Raw genomic sequence first — 21144 nt, 5'->3', positions numbered from 1 at the left:
CAAGCACTCATGGCAGTTCCACCCTTTTTGGGTTTTCACAAGGACAGGGTGTCTGTTCATGCCAATCCTTCTATTATGCCTAAAGTGGTTAATGATTTGTCCTTGAGTCAGTTTATTCATCTTCCTTCCCTTTTCCCTTCTCCACAGAATCCTAGTAAGAGGTTTCTTCACACCATGGATTTACATAGACAGCTCAGATATTACCTAAAAAAGACAAATCAGCAGAAAATCTGAGCAACATTTTGTTTCTTTTCATACGATGAAGTTGCATATCCATCTCCATCTCCTGCTCTGTCTCCTTCTCCTCCACATTTCCTTCTCCTCTGTCTCATTTCTTCCTCCTTCTCTGTCTTCTTCATCTCGTCCTTTGTCACCTTCTTGGTTTCCCCCTAGGTCTTCTCTTCCTCCCTGTCTTCTCCTCCTCCATCTCATCTCCTCTTTTGTCTCTTCCTTCATCCCCTCCTCCTCCTCTTCCATCTCTGTCTTTTCCTCCACCTCCTGTATCTCCTCCTCCTCCATCTCCTTCTTCTTTGACTCCTCCATCTCCACCTCAGTATCCTCCTTCATTTCCACCTCTGTCTCCATCTCCTCCTTTGTCTCTTCCTCCTCTTCCTCCTCCATTTCCATCTCCTCCTCCTCTGTCTCCATCTACTCCTCCTCCTCCTCCTCAGTCTTCTCCATCTCTTACTTGGTCTTTTCCTTGGTCTTCTCCTCCTCTGTATCCTCCTCCTCAGTCTCCATCTCCTCCTCATCTACTTCTATTTTGTCTCCTCCATCTTGGTCTCTTCCAACTCCTCTTCAGTCTCCTCCCCATTCCCTCCTCCATCTCCTTCTCCTCCTAGTCTCCTCCACTTCCTCCTCATCTCCTTCTCATTTGTCTCCATGTACTCTTCCTCTTCAGGCTCCTCCGTCTCCTACTTGGTCTTCTCCTTGTTTTCCTCCTGTGTATCATCCTCTGTCTCCTCCTCATCTTCTCAGTGTCAGTCTCCTATTCCCCCTTGGTCTCTTCCATCTTGTTCTCAGTCTCCATGATCTCTTCCTCTCCATCTCCATCTTCTCCTGCTCTGCCTGTCTCCTCCTCTATCTCCTCATATGTTTCCTCTTTCTCCATCCCCTCCTCCATCTCCTCCTCCTCACTCTCCTTCATCTTCTCCTTAGTCTCCATCATCTCCTCATCAGTCTCCTCCTTGGTTAAAACCTAGGCCTCCTCCTCCATCTCCATCTCCTTTTTTCTCTCCACTGCTTCTGTCTCCATCTGCTTTTCCTCCTCATCTTCCATCTCTATTCCTCCTCATCCTCCTCAGTGTCCTCCTCCATCTCCTCCACTTCCTCAACCCTGTCCATCTCCTCCATCTCCTTCTCTTCGTATCCTTCTTCTCCATTTCCATCTTGGTCTACTCCTCCTCCTCAGTCTCCTCACTCTCCTTCTCAGTCTCCTCCTTGGTCTCCTCCTAGGTCTTCTGTATCTCCATCTTCTGTATCTTCCTCCTCCATCCCTGTTTCTTCCTTTTCTCCTCCTTTTCTGTCTTCATCTTCTCCTCCATCTCCTCCTACTCTTCCATCTCATCTCCTCCTCAACTCCTCAGTCTTCTCCTCCATCTATGTCTCCTACTCTATCTTATCTTCTTCCTCCTCCATCTCCTCATCCTCTTCCTCATCTCCTCCTCCATCATGGTCTCCTCTACTTAAGTTTCCTCCATCTCATCAGCCTCTACCATATCCTTCTTGGTCTCCTTTTTGATCTCCTCCTAGGTCTCTCTGTGTCCTGCTTCATCTCCTCCTCTCATCCATCTCTGTCTCCTCCTTCTCCATTTCCATCTTCTCTTCAGTCTCCTCCATTGCCTCCTTGGTCTCTTTCTTGGTTTCCACCTAGGTCTCCTTCTCCTCCATCTGCTCCTCCTCCATCTTCTTCTCCTCCTTTGTCTCCTCTTTTTCTGTCCTGTCTCCTCCTCCTTTTCCATCTTCATCTCCTCCTCCTTCATATGTGTCAACTTCTCAGTCCCTCCTCCTCCTCTGTCTCCTCCTCCTACATTTCCTCTTCCTCCTCTGCAGTCTCCCCTGTCTCCTCCACAGTCTCCTCCATTCATTTCCTTTCAGTTTCCTCCTTGGTTTCTTCCTGGGTTTCCTCATCCTCCATCTCTGTTTCCTCCTTTGTCTCATTTGCCTCTGTCTCTGCTTACTCCTCCTCCTTCATCTCCTCTTCCTCTTCCATCTTTGCCTACTCCTTCTTTGCCTGTGTCTTCTCCTATGTCTCCTGCTACTCTGTCCCCTCTTCCATATCCATCTCCTCCTCTGTCTCCTTCTCCTACTCATCTCATTCTTCTCGATCACCTTTTCAGTCTCCTTCTCCTCTTCAGTCTTCTCCACAGTCTTCATACCTTTCTCCATCTCCTCACAATCACCTTCTGCTCCATCTCTGATTCCATCTACTCCTCCTGCTCAGTCTCCTCCATCTCCTAGTCTATCTCCCCCTTAGTTTCCTCCTTGGTTTTGTCCTCCTCTGTGTCCTCCTCCTCAATCACCATCTCCTTCTCTGCCTCTATCTCCTTATCCTCCATCTGCTTCACCTCCTTCATCTCCTTCTCCTCTTCTTCCATCTCCATATCCTCTTTCTATATATTGTCTCTTCCTCTGTCTCATCCTCTACCACCTTCTCCTCTTATATCTCCCCTCCTCCTCTTCAGTCTCCTGCTCCTCCATATCCTCCATCTCCTTCTTGGTCTCCTCCTTTGTCTCTGTCTGTGTCTGCTCCTCCTCATCCATCTCCTCTGCCTCCTCCTTAGTCTCCTGCATCTCTTCCTTAGTCTTCTCCTTGGTGTCCTCCTAGGTTTCCTTGTCATCTGTCTCTTCCTCCACCATCTCCATCTCCTTCTTCATCTCATCCTACTCCTCCATCTCCTGCTCTTCTTCCATCTCTGTCTCCTCCTCCTCCATCACATCCATTTCCTCCACCACAGTCTCCTCCACCTCCTCCATCTCCTCCTCTGTCACCTCCTCCTTCTCCATCTCCTTTTCCATCTACTTCACCTACCTCTCATCCTCCTCTGTCTCCTCCTCCATCCTCAGTGTCCTACATCTCTTCTTTGATCTGCTTCATCTTCTCCTCAGTCTCTTTCTTGGTCTCCTCTGTCACCTGCTCCATCTCCACCTCCTCTTCCATCTCAGTCTCCTCCTCCTCCATCTCTGTATCTTCCTGCATCTCCTCCTAGTTTCCTTCTCTTCTGTTTCAGTCTCATCTTACTCCTCAGTCTCCTCTATCTCAGCCTGGGTCTGCTACATCTGCTCCTCTGTCTCTTTCTTGATGTCCTCTTAGGTCCCCTCCTTCATCTCCTCCTCCTCTGTCACTTCCTTCTTCTCTTCTTCCATCTATGTCTTCTCCTTTTCCATCTCCTCCATCTCCTTTGCCTCTGCTTCTCCTCCACCTAATCGATCTCCTCCTCCATCTTGTCCTCCTCTTTGTCTCCTTCCCCTCATCTCCTTTTCTTTCTCCTACTCAGTCTCCTCAGTTTCATCTCCAGTCTCCTCCTCAGTCTTTTCCATCTCTTTCTCTGTCTCCTCCTTGGTCTCCTACTAGGTCTTCTCCTCCATCTCCATCTACTCCTCCTTTGTCATCTCCGCCTCTGTCTCCATCTCCTCATCCTCCTCCATCTCCTTTTTCTCTTCCATCTCCATCTCCTCCCCTGCCTCCTCCTCCTCTCCCATCCCCTCCTCCATCTCTGTCCCCTCCTCTCTTCCTATTCTCCTCTGTGTCCTCCTCATCTCCTTCACCTTCATCTCCTCCTTCTCAGTCTCCTCCAGCTCTTCCTTGGTCTCCTTCCTGGTTCCTCATAGGTAATCTCTTACTCCATCTCCGTCTCCTCCTCCATCTCCTCCTACTCATCCCCTCCTCCATCTCCATTTCCTCCTCCTCCTCAATCTCTTCTATCTCCTCTTCAGTCTCTTCCATCTCCTCCTCAGTCTCCTCCTTGGTCTCCTCCTAGGACTTCTCCCCTTCATCTCTGCCACCTCCTTTGTCTCCTTCACCCTTGTCTCCATCTCCTTCTCCTCTTCCATCTCCATCTCTTACTTCTCATCTGACTCCTCCTCTTCCTCTGTCACCTCCTCCTTGGTCCTTTCCTCCATGTCTGTCTCCTCGGCTGTCTCCTCCTCTTCATCCTCTGTCTCCTCCTCCTAATCTCCTCCATCTTCTCCTCAGTCTACTTCACCACCTCCTCCTCTGTCTCCATCTCCTTCTCCATCTCCTCCATCTCCTCCTCCTCCTCAGTCTTCTGCATCTTCTACTCTGCCTCTTTGTCTCCCCCTAGCATTTATCCTCATATGTATCCTCCTCCATGTCTGTTTCTTCCTTCCTCTCCTCCTTCTCCATCTCCTCCTTTTTCATCTCCTCCTCCTCCATGTTTATCTCTGTCTCCTTCTCTGTCTCCTACTCCATGGTCTCCTCCTCTCTTTTCATCTCTTTGCCATCTCCTCCTCTGCCTACTCTGTCTATGTCTCCTCATCCATCTCCTTCTCTTTGTCTCTTCCATCTCAGTTTCCTTCTCTTCAGTCTTCTCTGTCCCTCATCAGTCTCCTCCAAGTCTTCCTCAGCCTCCTTCTTAGTCTCCTCATATGTCTCCTTTGTCTTCTTCTCCTTCTCCTCCTCCTCGTCTCCTCTTCCATCTCTATTTCCTTTTCTTCTATTCCATCTCCATCTCCTCCTTCTCTGCATCTGTTATTCTACTTCATCTCCTCCTCCATCTCTTTCTCCTGCATCTCCTCCTAATCATCTCCTCTTCCTCCTCTGTGTCTGTCTCCTTCTCCATCTCTTCTTCCATCTCCTCCTTCTCTTCCATCTCTACTCATCCTCATCCTCCTCAGTCTCTTCCTCTTTCTGCTTCTCATTTTCTTTATATTTCTGTCTGAATCTACTCCTACTCCTCAGTCTCCTCAATCTCCTACTTAGTATCTTCCTAGGTCTTCTCTTTCTCTGTATCCTCCTCCTCAATCTCTGTCCCCTCCTTTGACTCCTCCTTCTCTGTTTCCATCTCCTCCATCTCCTCCTCTTTGGTTTCGACCTCCTCTTTCTCAGTCTCCTCTTCTGTCGCCCTTCTCTTCCTCTGTGTCCTCTTCTTCATCCCCTCCATCTCTGCCTCCTTCTCCTCATCTCCTCTTCATCCATCTCCTCTGTCTCCTTGGTCCCCCTCCATCTCTTCCTCAGTCTTCTCCTTGGTCTCCTCCTAGGTCTTCTCCTCCTCCATTTTCTCCTCCTCCTCCATTCTCCTCCTCCACCATCTCTATCTCCTCTTCCTCCTCCATCTCTTGCTCCTCTCTCAGCTCCACCTCCTCCTCATGTGTCTCCATCATCTCATCATCCTCAGTCTCATCTGACTCCTCCTCAATCTCTTCCTAGGTCTCCCCATTTCCTATTCCTTCTCCTCCTCCTTCATCTCCATGTCCTTCTTCATCTGCTTATTCTCCTCCATCTCCCTCTCCTTTTCTTCCTCCATCTCCTCCTCCTTGGTTGCCTCCTTGGTCTCATTGTAGTTCTCCTCATCTGTCTCTTCCTTGGCCTTCTCCTTGGGCTCTTTCATCTCTTTCTTGGTGTTCTCCTCCTCATCTGTCTCCTTCTCCTTAGTCTTCTCCTCCTCCATCTCCTCTTTTGCTATCTGCTCCTCATCTTTGGTATCCTTCTCCTCAGTCTCCTCTTCCATCACCTGCTTCTCTGTCTTCATCTCCTCCTCCGTCTCCTCCTCTGTCTATTTTTCCTTGGTCCCCTCCTCTGTCTCGGTCTCCTCCTCCATCTCCCCCCTCCTCCTCTGTCTTCTACTCATCCTTTTCTCCTCCATCTCCTTCTCCTCTGTCTCCTCCTTGGTCTCCTCTTAGGTCTTCTCCATCTCCTCCTCCTCTGTCTCCCCCTCCTCAGTCTCCTCCTTTGTATCCTCCATCTCCTGTTCAGTTTACTCTTCCTCAGTCTCCTCATCCTTGTTCTCCATCTCTTCCTCTGTCTCCTCCTCCTCTGTCTTTGCCTCCTGCTCTGTCTCATTCTCCATCTCCTCATCCATCTCTTTCTCTGACTCTTCCTCCTCTTCCTTGCTTTCCTTCTCCTCCACCTCCACTGAATCTTCTGTCTCCTCCTCAATCTCCTCTGTCTCTTCCTCCTCCTCTATTTCCTCCACCTCACTTTTGGTCTCCCCTCCTCCTCCTCCTCAGTCTCCTCTTTGGTCTCCTCCTTCTCCATCTCTGTGCATGCACTCTTTTAGGGAGTTCTACTGTATTGTGTACCTGTGGAGCTAGTGAATATATATATATATATATATATATATATATATATATATATGTGTGTGTGTGTGTGTGTGTGTGTGTGTGTGTGTGTGTATAGATACACACACACACACACACACACACACACACACACACACACACACACACGTACAAGTGAGAGGTGCAGAGAGTTTGCCCTGACAAAAGCACTTACTTTCAACAGCTGGGCTACATTACATGTGACAGGCACCTATTGAAGTATTGCAATTGAAGAACTGAGATACAAGGGACTGAGATAAGATTGTTCATAGTAGAATTGTATAAAATAGCTGCATGTGTGCCTGATTCAAGGCTTAACATTGGGCACCGCATTTAATGTGTTTTTTATTTAACTTCAGGTTTGTTAACTTTGATGATAGAAATAAACCATTTTCTCCACAAAAGCCATGTAAGGCTATGTAGCTCCATGGGACCAAATTATATGATATGATTTATTCACAAACTTGAGTAAAGCTGACCTTAACAAACTGTCAAGCTGCTATAATAACATTTCTAGATTTCCCACTGGAGCAGTTTACAGAACAGACCACTGTCAAAACTTAAATCAACTAGGGTGGCTTGAACTGCCTAGCCTACTCCAGTACAACCAAATAATAGTTGTACATAAGATTCTATACCAACCTGAGAACACGCCTATGCTTAAAACCTTATCACTCCCTACAGTAACCTTAAGACTATATGCTCATCCAACAGGCTACTAGTACAAATAGTCAAAACCAACAACTCAGCTGGTGACACTTTGTTCACCAAATCCATTGGCAAAACTTGGAACTATCTTTCTACTGAACATACGTTGGTTCCCTAAATAACCCAATTCAAAAATAGCCTTAAACAGTTCTTTAAAACACATTGGTTATGTCCTTGCCCTAACCCTAACTTCTATCCCATAGCCACATATTAAAAGAAGACTCCTTATGTCACTCAGACACGGTGTTACTGTTAGTCTATGAACTGTTAATGCAACAAGAAGTGATATTGTATGTCTTCCTATCTTTTCAATGTATTGTAATACTGATATGAATTTGTAAACTGTACTTATCATGTGTAAATTAAATAATTTTCTGTATGTATGTCAGAGCTCATCTCCCTGGGCCTCTGTTTACAATGAACATGTACCCAGTCAGACTATCCCGGTCAACAAATGTAAAATAAAATAAAATTAAAAAAAATATATTAACTATTCATAGAATTTGACAGGAAAGAGACATCATACATTACTTCATGCTGTAGTGATAGAGATCATTTGAGCAAAAGTAGTAAACTAAAATGAGGCAAATGCTGTGTCATTAGCAAACAAACAAGCAAGCAAAATATGTGCAAATAAGCAGACATATTTAAATGAACATCCAAGATTATCATAAGTAACCATATGCTAATATTGCCTTCACTGCATTAAACTAGCAAAGTAAAATGCACATTGATATAATTAGTATACTGATATAATTAGTATACTGATATAATTAGTGTACTGATATAATTAGTATACTGATATAATTAGTATACTGATATAATTAGTATACTGATATAATTAGTGTACTGATATAATTAGTGTACTGATATAATTAGTGGAGTTAGCTGTGAATTGACTGGAGGGCGTGAAAAAATGGACTGTATTGACAGCATGTACAATCCAAAACTGAAAATTTGACTAAACTTAGTTCATTTTGTGATAAGATTCCCTTTGTATGAAAACAGCTTATTGTGCTGCGATGAAGTGGCGGACTTGTTTTTAGCGGGTATTACCTGTAGATTAACAGTCTACTAGGGAACATTCATTCTCCAATCACGGTGCCATTGTATAGGGCACCCATTCTCTAATAATCTTTAGTGGCTTTCCTATACAGTTGAAACTATGTACTTGCTGCCCCTGGATTATTTTTTTCTAGCTCACCTTCTCCATCTAGTCCATTGTCAATGTGACTCACTTGGCAGCATGTCCAAGTTTGGAATAAAATGGGTTCAGTTTGTATGACTTAAGTGCAAAACATTTTGTTTAATCTCATGACATAGAAATGGGTTTATTTACAAGTAATGCTGTGATATAGAAGTACAAATTTGCCAAAATGTTTGAAGATGTATTTCTAGATGATTGTAAGGATAAGGAGCACTGTTAACAGATAATCACTGTTGCTATGGCTACTGTTTACATACCAGCAGTAATTCAATGTGGGTATTTGTTTCTCTTTTCCTTGTAATTGTATAACTATGGAGCCATTATATAAGGAATATTGGATAATGGGGGGATTGCCCCTCTTCAAATTTATTTTTAAGGTACTTTGCTCTGTATGAATTTTCAAACATATTTTCAACCATTTGGGTTTAGTGCTTTGTGACTTCAACAAATACATATTTGTTTTATCAACAACCATAGATTCAATAAAACTGTTGTGGATCCCAGTCCTTATGTGGGACCATTGTAAGGCCTGAATCAGTGTATCATAAGAGAGATCAGCTCTATGGATTCTGGTGCAGGTTCTCTCCTAATGGATACCAGGTTGAAGGGAAAGGACCCCTGTCCTGAACTGCACTTGTCTTCCTATAAAAGTGGTGTCTAAAGTTTTGTGTGGATTTGATTTATATGGCCTGCTTCTTTGGATTCTGTCATTTTTCTAACAATAATTCTGTATGAAAGGTGCAGTAAACTATAGATTCCTCATTCAAAATTAACTTTGCATATATACTCTTTCAAAGTGGTCTTCTCGTGGAAAGTCTCAGAATAAAAACAAATGTGGGAGGATAACATTTGTTGGTTTGGAATTATCTCACTAACTGCACATCAACCTTCTGTTTTGATCCACACTGACCTAAGGTCCAGAGGATCATCTCTGTTTAAACACTTGTATTTTCTGACCTCTCTCCTTTTCACATAACTAATGTTATTGATTGGTGTCTATTGTTTCCATGTTCATCCCTAATATATATTTTACTCTAACCTTTTTACCTCCCACCTTACATACATTTTGTTCTGTTCTCAACAGCTTCCTAGCCAGACTTGTTTTACAGTTAATGTCTCTAATTTCTATACAGAGTAGATAAATCCCTGTTTTCCCTTGACTTCAGTAGTTTACTTTTATGTAACCTGTCATATTATCTTTCATGTATGCAGTTAAAAAGTTGGTAATGAATTATCTGTACTGATGGTAGTGATAAATTGTACTGTTTAAATCATAGAACTGCTATGCAGTCTGGCTTATTTTTATGTTACTCCCTTCTTTTTTTCTATTTCTTTTTGGAGGAGGGGTCTTTGGTCTTTGCTTTAGCATTACCTAACATACATGAAAATATACAGTTTTCCTTTGTAGTTAAGGTACTTGCAGATAAGCATAGTATGGCTAGACATTTATCAAATGTTAAATTTTTTGCATGTTTGAACACATTTGACATTTTACTTATTCAAGTCATGGTTATAAAGCCTCTTGTGAAAATGTTTTATCTGCTTGAGAAGACAAAACAGATCCCATTTGCTTTTCATTATGGATGCCTGTTGTGTTTTTAGACTGGCAAGGTACTCCCATAGATGAAAATATGATGGATGCACTGTTGTTTAATACAAGCCGACTTGGTCATGCATATGCTTTGGCTCGACATCCAGTGGTTAAGGAAATGTCACGAAAGATGGATGTTCCTGTTGAAGTCTGCCCAATTTCAAATCAGGTAAGAATGTGCCAAGGAAATGCAAATTACATTTTAAGTGGGAAGCTTTAATTAGTGAAAATAATGCTCTGCAGTCTTTTGTATAAGAAAATTACCTCACACTTTTCACCCTTTTTTAACAGGTAAAGTATAACTGTTACTTGAATTAGGCAAACCCCAGTAGTACATATGTATTATTTTGTACAGTTGTAACTGATTAAATTGTTATAAACATGCATTCTTGGTATACATGTACACATAAATAATACAGCTAGAGTTACACAGGGCTGCAAATGATAAATGACCGCAAGACAGCACAATGCCAGAATTTATTTATTTATTTTAAATTTGTTAACTCTGATAGAGCATTGATCCCACTGGACCCATTTCAGTTTTCAGTCTCAGTCCAGGGAAAACACAATAGTTACACAGTCGCTACATGATATTACATACACAGCAAATGACAAAATGCAATATATACATATACTATATACAAAGTGAATATCATAGTTGGCTTGAGGGAATAAAGGTGATAGATAAATAACATTATATACAGAGTGAGTGAAAAAAATGCAATATATTCATGTATTACATATAGAGTGGAAAACAGAGTTTGCATGCTGAAAAAAATCACAGTCAAAAATAGAGCAATATATGTAGACAGAAGAAAGGATAGAAGAGGTTAAGTAATATGACCAGGGAGACATCAGTTGTATTTGCCTAGAGTCCCACTCTTATTTATGAATGGAAATAGGGTATGGAGTTATCTTTAAGAAAAGAAAGGAGAGATTTCCACAATTTGGCACTAAGGACTGAGAAAGCATGGTTTCTGCAGGGAAGCCTAGTTTAGGGAGTTTGTAGGAGAGGACATGAGTATTTAAGATGTCTAAAAATGTAAGTTGGCCCATCTCTGAATAGTCTGAAAGCCAGTGGAGGGAAGGTGCCATTCTTCATAAGTTAAAATACAGAGGGACTAATGTAGAGGTTGATGAATTGAAATTAAGTGAGAAGTGGTGGATAGAGAAGCTATTTTTGAACCAGGGCATTGTGTCATCACTAATGCTTACTTTATTGAGATGATCTAGAAGTGAGTGACTGACAAGATCAGAGGGTCTTGCGAGGTCAGTAAAATTGCTCCAGTAATTAGGCCTTTGTCCATTGCAAGAAGAATGTTGTTGCTGAGTGTCCAGATTGCTGTGGATGTGCAGTGACCAGACCAAAAGCTATGCTGATTTTGAGACAGAAGGTGGTATTTGTTAATGTGTTGAGTGAATGACAAATAAAGTAATTTTGTGGAATCTTTCCTGGGGTAAGGAGAATAGAAATGAGAAGAAAGTCTGGTGGATTAGAGGGTGTTCAAGCCATTGCTCTAATGACAATAGTATGCTTATGCAACTAACACTCACTAACACGTCCACAGCTGGTATAAGATGCTGCAAAAATCACTTTCTGCCATTGTCCGTTACTGTTTACTGAAAAAAAAAAATCAGAATTATTGTGACTGTTTTCTAATAAATAATGCAGAAATTCAGTGCCAGTCTAGTGAGACCTGTTTGTTGCCTATATTCCCAATAGCTGAAAAAAAGGTATTTAGGTACAGGAAAACATCTGTTTCATCTCCAGTGCTAGGGTTTTCTTTAAGGCTGAGAAATTAGTGAACACACTCCTTAGAACTAGCCACTTCTGCTTTTCCTGGCAATATAGTAGGTCCCTTACCTATAGTTGAGAATCTAGGAGAGAAGTCTTTTCCAAGCCCACTACCACTTAGGTTAAGTGTCATCCCACTAATTCCATTGGCTGTACTAATGAACTCAGATTTCCTCTTTTTTAAGAGGGTCAGCAATAACACAAGTCTTAGAACTACTATCCCAAAATGGTCACCCTGGTTCCAACAAGCCAAAAATCCTGATTTCTGAAGACCTATGTAAATTCTGTTGCTAAACCTGTGGCTTATATTTAAAACTTTTTTTATTAAATTCCCCCCTCAAAAACAATGATGCAACTTATACTACTCAGCAGATTTCAGTCTATTATCTACACTCTCCAGCATAAAATCCTTGAAAGGTTGGTTGCATCCTTTATTTAGGAATATCTTGACAGATATGGCTTGCTGTCTGACCAGCAGCATGGCTTTAGATATGGTGTAAGCAGCACTACTTTGGCTTTGCTGTAGTAAAAATATAAATTGTTTAGATTAATCACAGTATGTTGATTATTGTATATATTGCCACCTTTCTACTTTTGTAAACATAGTTAAACTTTGATTATGGAGTGCAATAAATATGCCATCAAGTGATGTATGCAGCTAAAACAGCAGTGATTTTATAGGCACAATAACTTAGTTTCCCAGAGTAATCAACTAAAATAAGCAAAAACTTTATGGTATGCTACCACACTGAGTTTCAATGACATATTGATGATTGTAGTTTTTTACTCAATTTTTTTGATACTAAGATAATGAATAACATGGTAATAGTCAAAAACAGCTAGTAATAAGTAAAAATATGGAAAAAAAAACTATTGACAATATATACAAATGCCTGATTAAAAAAAATGGTTCAGTACAGTCCTACATGAGTAAATAAGTAAATAAAGGATGATTTCTTTTTCTCATTATGAAGAGTCAGAATGCAACTGAAGAGTACCAATGAGAGCTAATACTTTTTTCCAAGGATTGTTAATAAAAGGCTTTGGATGAATTCTCAGTTCTTTAATTTTGGTTTCCCTGTTAGCTGTTTCTCTTAGTAGAGATACGAATTCAGTAAAGGATGGAGCATCGGATGATTTACACTTCCTTATTATATTTTTCCTTGCAATGGCCAGTATAGTCCAAAGTAAAGATATATTGCTCTGAGTTCAAGCAGTGCAATCATTAACATTAAACAAAATCAATTATTTTGATAAAGAAAATGTTTCTTAAAACAAAGCTTTCAAAAATCATCTATATCATTGCAACTTTTTTTTAACATAGAACAACTATAAAAACATATGTGACCAATTGGCTTTACATTCAGAATTATATCTGCAACAAAACATATTATTGTTTTTACTAAATTTAACCAACTTATTTTAGTCAAGAATGCTCTGTACAAAAATTTCCAGGCAAATATTCTCTAATGTTGTGACCAATATGCAAATTTAATTGAATGTAAAATGTGACGTTTATTCTCATAAGATAAGCAGGAAAAATGATTCATAGTGATATGATTCCAATGTTTTTCTTATGTTTCATTAAAATGTTATATGGCTTAGAAGTTAGATTGTAAATCTGACAATTATAAGATATAATTACATGTAAATAATCTATCAGTTTAGGAGATTCTTTAAATAATGAAGCATTAATGATTCTACAAAGATCCTTAGTATCTAGATCAAATTCTTTAATTAAAATATTACTTTTCTAACATCAAGTTCTTTAAGACATTGACACCAACATCTGAAATTTTTGATATCCCAAGACGTAAATACATTTTATGGATTTTGTCAAAGAATTTCTTAGTGATACTAAAAGGAATTATAGCCTCAAACCAAATTTTAGTGTCAACATTAGAATAATAAATTTCCTAAAACTAGTGAATGTATTTATAAAATTAAATTTTGTAGGAATAACAGTATTATATTGCATAATATGGCAAAACAAAAAAAATGAGTTATTAGATTGGTCTTGAGCAGGGGAATTTTGTTAAGAAATTAATTTCATTTTGAAGAATAATATAATGCAAATATTTCCATTTTGAGACATATTTTGGATCCACCCAATTCAAGACAATTTTAAATATTGAAGCTTTAATATCAGTCTTGATGTTTGGAAAAATAATCCCTTTCTGATCCCAAGGTCTAATATGATACAGAAAAGCTGTTCTACTCCTATTAGGATACCATAAATATTTTAATAGATTACTTACCTCATTAACAAAGTGTTTCTCCAGAAAGATAGACAAAGCTTGAACTATATAAATAATTTTAGGCAGGAGAACCATTTTGTTAGTTGAAGTCTATCTTCAAAAGATATAAAGATTTTATGCCACTTGTCAATAGTAATTGATATTATCTTTATAATATTATTATAGTTAACTGTCACAATTTCAGTTACGGAATTAAGTAAAAGAATGCCCAAGTAGTCAATGGAATTGGTTTGCTTCCCAAGAATATGATTTTCTTCTTCTTTTTATTTAAGAACAGATAGTTTGATTTTGATTGATTACATTTTAAATGCAAGATGGATCAAAACAAATTTATTGAGGATTCCAATTCAGTTAGAGTAACTTTTGAATTTGGTAAGGATAATAAAATGTCATCAGCAAACAACATAATTTTGGAGGAATACTGATCTTAAATATCAATACTTTTAATCATTGAATTATTACAAATAAGAATGGCAAGGGTTTCAATAGTAAAAGCAAGAAGCATAGTGGAAAGAGGGCAACTTTGCTTGGTACGTTTGGTTAGAGATATGGACTCTGAAATAAAAAGTTAGATTTTAACATAAGCTAAATTGTTACTATATTTATTTTTAAGAAGATATATTAAGGTTGAGGGAAATCAGATAATTTTAGTATTTTAAATAAGTAATCCCACTTCAGGGAGTCATACACCTTTTCAATGTCTAAACCAATTATCAAGGCTTCTTCATTTTCTATATTTAGGAGGTCAATAAGAATTGAAATTCTACTAATATTATCATGAGTATGCTGATTATGTATAAAACCTGTTTCATCATAATTTATTATTTGAGTTAAATGTTCTTTTATTCTATCAGCAATAATAGACATAAAATATTATAATCATTATTTAAAACAGAAATGGGTCTGTTTGAGTTGCAAGACTGAGGGTCTTTATTCTCTTTAAGAATAGGGGTACTGTAAGAGTATTTACAAGAAGGGGGAACTACTTCTTGTAGTAGTATTTTAAGCAAGGTTTTATGAAAAAAAATTATATGATAGAGGATGGTGAAAGCTTATAATTGTGTATTATTATTCAGTCTATTCCTGGAGGTTTATTAGATTTTAATTTTTTTAATTTTTATCTGTAATTTCTTTATATGAAATTTGTGATCATTTCTTTATATGAAATTTGTGATTGAAGTTTAGAGTGGAGCTCTTTTGGAATGTTCTTAACATTAAGATAATCAAGATTTAAGATAGAAGAATTTGTATCTATAGAAAGAATTTGTATCTATTGTGTCATCTATATTATGTGAAGAGTAATGGTACTTAAAAGCATCAAGAATGTCATCAATGTCAGATAAAGTTTTTTTAGTGCCTTCATGTCTTATTTTTCAAATATTAATCCCTGAATGCATTTTAACTCTTATTGGTAATACATGCATATGTTTTGGTGGTAAAGAATAAGAATTAATCTTTAATCTTGCCATTGCCAAATTAGATTTATGAGTTGTAATATCAACATGTTGTTTGTTTAATTCCTCTATTTCTTTTGTATTGGAATTAGTATTTCCAGACATTTTGAATTTGGCTAACAAAAGAATGGATTGAATATTTTGTTGTTCTGATTCCCATTCTTTAATTTTATTCTTATACTAAACAGTAAATGTATGTTTTCAAGGAGTCCCAAATCATTACTATGTTAGCATCAGGAGTACTATCTGTTTCAAGAAAAAATGTACCTCTGAAATTAACCAAGGTTTAAATACTTTGATTTTTAGTTATATAGGCCAGTATTTTACTTGAAACAGATAGTCTTTTAAACTCAATTTGGAATTTAAAGACAAGTGAATCATGGTCAGACAGAAGACAAGGAGTTATAATAAATTCTGATAATTTAGTACTCAAGCCTCGAGAGACCAGAACTTTGTCTATTCTCGTTTCAGTTCCATATTTGTGATCTCACTGAGAGAAGTGCAATGATTTATTATCTTTAATTTCAAAGGTGTCAAACATGTTAAAAGAATCAATCCATTTTTTCAGGATTTTAGCAGTGGAGATCAGTCTTAATAATCATGATTGTAGTTTTGGAATGTGTTTTGATTTATGCATTTGTCATTGTCTATTAATGCCCTCTGTCCTTCAGAAGCTGATTTTGATTATGCAAATCATTGTCCATGATTTTCCTGAAATGAAAGACAAACCACCTGAAATAGATAGAATATGAAAATTGCCTAAAATGATAGTGAAATCAGGGACTATATGTATGAGAAAATGAATGACAAAAAGAAAAAGAAATGATGGAAAAAATGTAAGTGTTAATAAACACATAAAAGTAGAGAGGAATGAACAAAAATATTTTATCCATTTCAACAGAGCAAACTTGAGATTTGCTAGAGTTGTATCTGTGGCTCGGGTGAGCTATATATAACTGACCATGACACACAAGCTGGATTTTTGGGGTAGTGTTATCACATTGTAGCAAGCAACTGTACCATGTTAAGGTAGCTAGTCATACCGCTGTTCATTTATACCACCATTCAAAATTGCAAATACCACTCATCTGCAGAGATGCCCACACTACTCATGCCACCATGCATGCCAGCAAACAGTACAAATCTGATTACACTTACTAGTGTGTAGCTGGTACTCCTCTTCATATCCAGCAGGTCCTCTTGTTAATTCCTTCAGCATATGACTACATTCTGCATCCTAGTTCCCATCGTGGTTGTCCCATGGTAGTGTTTTTAGAGCAGTGTTGGGCTACAGCACTCTTTCAGATACTTTTCCTAAAACATTGAACTTATTTCCTTCTGGACAACATTAATGATCTGTATCTGGAATCTTTCTTGAATTTCTCCAAACAGTCTCAATCTTCGGCAACAGAATTTCTCAGGATACTAAAGTTCATGGCTTCTGTGATTTTTATGACTCCCCTAGTCTGGTTACAAATGAGAAAGATACAATGGTTTCTATAAAACACATGAACTTGGAATTTGCATTCCCTAGAGTATCAAATTCCAGTTTTGGGGCTTTCCAAAAAGGTAATTGCTTTAGAGGAAACAATATATCCAGCTAAACCAAGATCTTCATTTCTATCCTCAAAGCCCAAGCTAACCTCTCAGCACATGCATATCAGATTTTGCTTGAGGGGCAGTTTCCAAGGGGAAAAGGAGCAAAGCCTTTGGAGCCAGTCAAGTAGGTCAAAGCATATCAGTATAAAGGTGATATTATCCCTGATCCATACATTGAAGTCTGTCCATCACCACTGGTCCCCAGGAACTCTTCAAGTGATTACAGACAATACCACATTCAGGAGGTGCAAGGACATACCCCCTATGCAGGCTAGCTGTGATTGCCTGGGAGTTAGCCCTTCATCATTCCTTAATCCTCAAAGTATCTTATATTCTATTAGAGGGGAATATAGTGGCAGACAAGCTGAGTAGGTACAAGGCAGACCTTCTTGGATGGAAATTGAATGAGGGGGTTTTCTAGGAACTGATCCAGTTATGGGAAACACATCAAATAGATCTGTTCACCTCCTTTCAAAATAGAGAACTGAACACATTTTGCTCTAAAAATCCTTGCAAGCAAGCATAGAAAAAAGATGCATTTTCATTCCTTGCAAGGGATTTCTTATGCAATTCCAAGCTTTCCACTGATATTCAGGGTAATTATGGAGATTCAGTAGGATTCTCCAGAAATCATTCTGGCCACTCCCTTTTGACCTAGGCAACATTGGTTCATCCTTCTTATGAATCGGCCAAAGGCAATTGCCATAAGTTTCCTCACAGACTGGATTTACTCACACAAGACAGGGGGAGTTTGATACACCCCAGTCTCAATCAACTTCAGCTGAATGCCTGGATGATTCAATTCTATTACCTTTTAGGCACCTGCAGAGGGTAGTAAAGGAGGCTATAAAGTGTGGTATTACAAAATCCTATATTAGTAATTGGAAGTGATTTTCTAGTTGGTACCTAACCAATAACCAAGGGCTCATCGGGGATTTTGTACCACTGGTGCTCAAATATTTGTGTGAGTTACTTTCCTGTCAGTTCTCTTATTCATCTATAAAGGCTTATCATGTGGCCATTTCAGCATGTTTGCCAATGGGCTCTCCTCTTTCCTCACTGTGCTAAACACCTTCTGAAAGGAGTTTTACATCTGAGACCTCCTCATAAACAGGTTGCTCTTCCAGTGATTTCAGCTTTGTGCTGGTGAAGTTAAGGTTCTTGACTTTAAAAACTGTAATCATATCTATAAGATGAGTGTCTGAGTTGCAAGCTCTTATGATGGGTGAGCCCTATCTGATGTTCCATAGGGATAGGGTTTCTTTAAGAACAAACTCCTCATTCCTGCCCAGAGTGAATCAAGTTATCAATCTCCCAGTTTTCTACCCAGAGCCTAAAAAATAAAAAATAAAAAAACAGGGAAAGGATTCTGCATACTTTGTGTGTGCATAGGTAGCTCAGATACTATCCGGACAGAAATAACAACTTTATAGAAGCTAATCAGCTATTTATTATCAAGGGGCAGTAAAAGGGACACTGTATCTAAACAATTTCCAGGTGGTTGTCTTCAGCTATTGCTTTTTGTTATTCCTACCATGGTAATTACATTCCATTCCAGGCAGTATCAAGCCACATTATACAAGAATCTTGTCTTCTGTGACAGAATACTAAAAAGGTGTGGACTCTAGAAGCATTCTAGGGGCAACTGCATGGTGGTCTTTGTTAGATATGTATATATATATATATATATATATATATATATATATATATATATATATACTTCTTTTTAATAGAATATATATATATATATATATATATATATATATATATATATATATATATATATATATATATATAGTAAAAATAATAGTGCATGTATACTTCTATTTGCAAGTTAGATGCATGTACATTTCTATTTGCTATAATATATATAGGAACCTGTAGTCAATTAGGTGCATACATTTCTGTTTGCTAAAAAAAGGGTTAAACTGTTATTAGCTAAGAATCAAATAAAACAGCATTCATCTGTAAATGTAACATGAGGGTCTGGTACAGATTGAGAAAAATGCTGATAAGAATAACTCCCAAGAGGCATTCAGTTGTGTGTAACAGTCTGGTACAAGCTTCAAGAAAAATTATAGATAAGGAATTCCTGAGACGCAGATGCAAGGAAGGAACTGGGTTGGAGGCAAGGTCAACTTACTGAACTTCACCTTGAAACAGAACACAAAGTAGCTTAACAACAAACTGTATGACATCAGAAATAAAATACTGAGTTTGGAAGTTCCCAACAAATGGCATTATGTCAACATCAAAAGACTGCTTTCATAAAAAGTGTATAAAAGAACAGCAAAATTGAATGATGTTAGATCTGATTTCTTGTTAGATCTGAGTACTGGAGATTATCATCCGTATTCTATGAAAAGCAAATCTGAGGAAATAAACTTTGCAAACTGTACGGTATTGTACATGTTGTCTGTTATATAGACAAGTTATTTTTGTAGTTCTGCATGTGAAAGTTAATAATATACTACTAAAAAGGTTATAGTCTGCAAAGTTTAGTCATTAATCAGACTTTGGTATTCTACAAGACACGCAGCATTCTGCACATCTGCAATTAACTTTTCAGTGGTGAGCCTTGCTTGTATTCGAACACAGGGGGAGTGGTGCCTGTGCCTTGTATAAGGTCACTTCAGTAAAAGCACAGTAACTAACATTTAAGTACATGATTGAGTCCTGAATAGGAGCACTTCAGTTTTCACAGTTTGCAGCAGTACAGTTCCTCAGACGTCTGAATCCAGAGTAGGACTGCTGTGCAGGAAGTAAGCAGTGCCATACATTCTCTAGGTTGGTGAAGTCTCAGATTCAAACCTGCAACTGCCAGCTTTGTTTCACCAGCTTTTCAAGTAAGTACAGATGTATTCAAGCCATCTACAGTAAGCAGTGTGGCCAACTGTCTCTGTGGACTTTAGTAAGAAAATTTGTGTGTGTTACATGACAGTATAGATGCCGTTAAGGATAAGGAAGGTAGTGAACAGAGTATTGTGTCAATTTTAAATAGACTACAGAAGTTGCATAAACAGCATATTAGCAAATGTAAAACCTTAGTAGGGCAAGTTGACAGTCAGGAATTATGTAAATGGATTATGCTTGACTGGTATCTTAAACAGAAACATTCATATGAAACTGCTTTCTGTGTGCAGGGTCATAAAAGCACATTTCAGACCATTTTTAATGGTAAACAATCAAATAAGTGTCATACACTTGCATTATGTACTGTCACCACATATGAAATTTTAATTTCAGAGTTACAACAGCAGTCAAATCAGTTATTGACAGACTCTCCTGTACATCTTGTTAGACAAGAGTGGAAAGCCACTACACAGTACAAAACAGATAAGGACAAAGATGGGGTTCACGGAGAACTGACAGAAAGATTTACTAAACTTCTAAGAGACAGACAGAATAAGTTCAGAAAGTTTAAACAACATAAGCAAACATTTTTTCAGAAGTGCATAAGAGCTTTAGAGTCAGCAGAACAGAATACTGAGAAATATCAGACAGCCCGCCAAGAATCACAAGACAAGAATCTGGTTAGTAAAGATTTGAAGCAACAGCAATTAGCTACACTGACAAAAAGAGAAATTCCAGATCGTACCCAGCGGTTAGCTACACTAATAAAAAAATAACTTACGACATTCTATTCTACATTTAGAAAATGGTTAGTGTACACAGCAGAATACAATCCTTAAATTTTTATTCCCAAATGTTTTAAAACTTTCATTCAATTAAAGAAAGACACTTATCAGTTAAACAGTAATGTAAAACGTATGACTCTGTTCTCATAGCATACACACAGGGGCAGCCTCTCATAGCTAAGCTGTTAAACAATTTCAGAATCACCATTTCAAATAACAGAGCAGTTCTAGTGCATAAAAATCAAATTATAGTAGTAAAAGCAGTAGACATGAGGTCACAAGGCTGACGTGCATGTATTTTCTTTTCAATAAAGTGCATCTGTTTAAAATGCACAAGAGCAAAAGGCAGACAACAGCAAATATAAATAATGTAAATATATCTGTTTTAAGCATGTGTTAAGCCAATATCTATTTTGTTTCTTATAATATTTTGTAATTGTATCATAGCACCAGGAGTAGCAGAGACCCTGGCAAAAACGGTATACAGAAGTAATATTACTAATATAAAGTTGTACTGGGTAAATAATATTACAAATAAAACCAAAGTTTAAAATTTATGCTTAGTTATGCAAATTACAAATACTTATAATTCTAAGTGTTTTACAACTGCATTCT

General features: G+C 38.3%; 1 protein-coding gene across 5 annotated transcripts in view; it reads left to right on the top strand.

Annotated features, from left to right (window-relative positions):
- ADA2 (adenosine deaminase 2) overlaps positions 1-21144 on the top strand; it is an 823901-nt gene that overhangs the window by 540064 nt on the left and 262693 nt on the right. For all 5 annotated transcript variants that reach the window (XM_044088185.1, XM_044088184.1, XM_044088186.1 and 2 more), the window contains one exon: positions 9797-9954. In XM_044088185.1, the coding sequence (XP_043944120.1) occupies positions 9797-9954 (158 nt within the window). The remainder of the gene's footprint in view (positions 1-9796; positions 9955-21144) is intronic.

The sequence above is a fragment of the Protopterus annectens genome, chromosome 11.part0, assembly GCF_019279795.1.
Source record: "Protopterus annectens isolate FY-2018-M chromosome 11.part0, PAN1.0, whole genome shotgun sequence".
Taxonomy (NCBI): domain Eukaryota; kingdom Metazoa; phylum Chordata; order Ceratodontiformes; family Protopteridae; genus Protopterus; species Protopterus annectens.
This window is presented reverse-complemented; position numbering and strand designations above follow the sequence as displayed.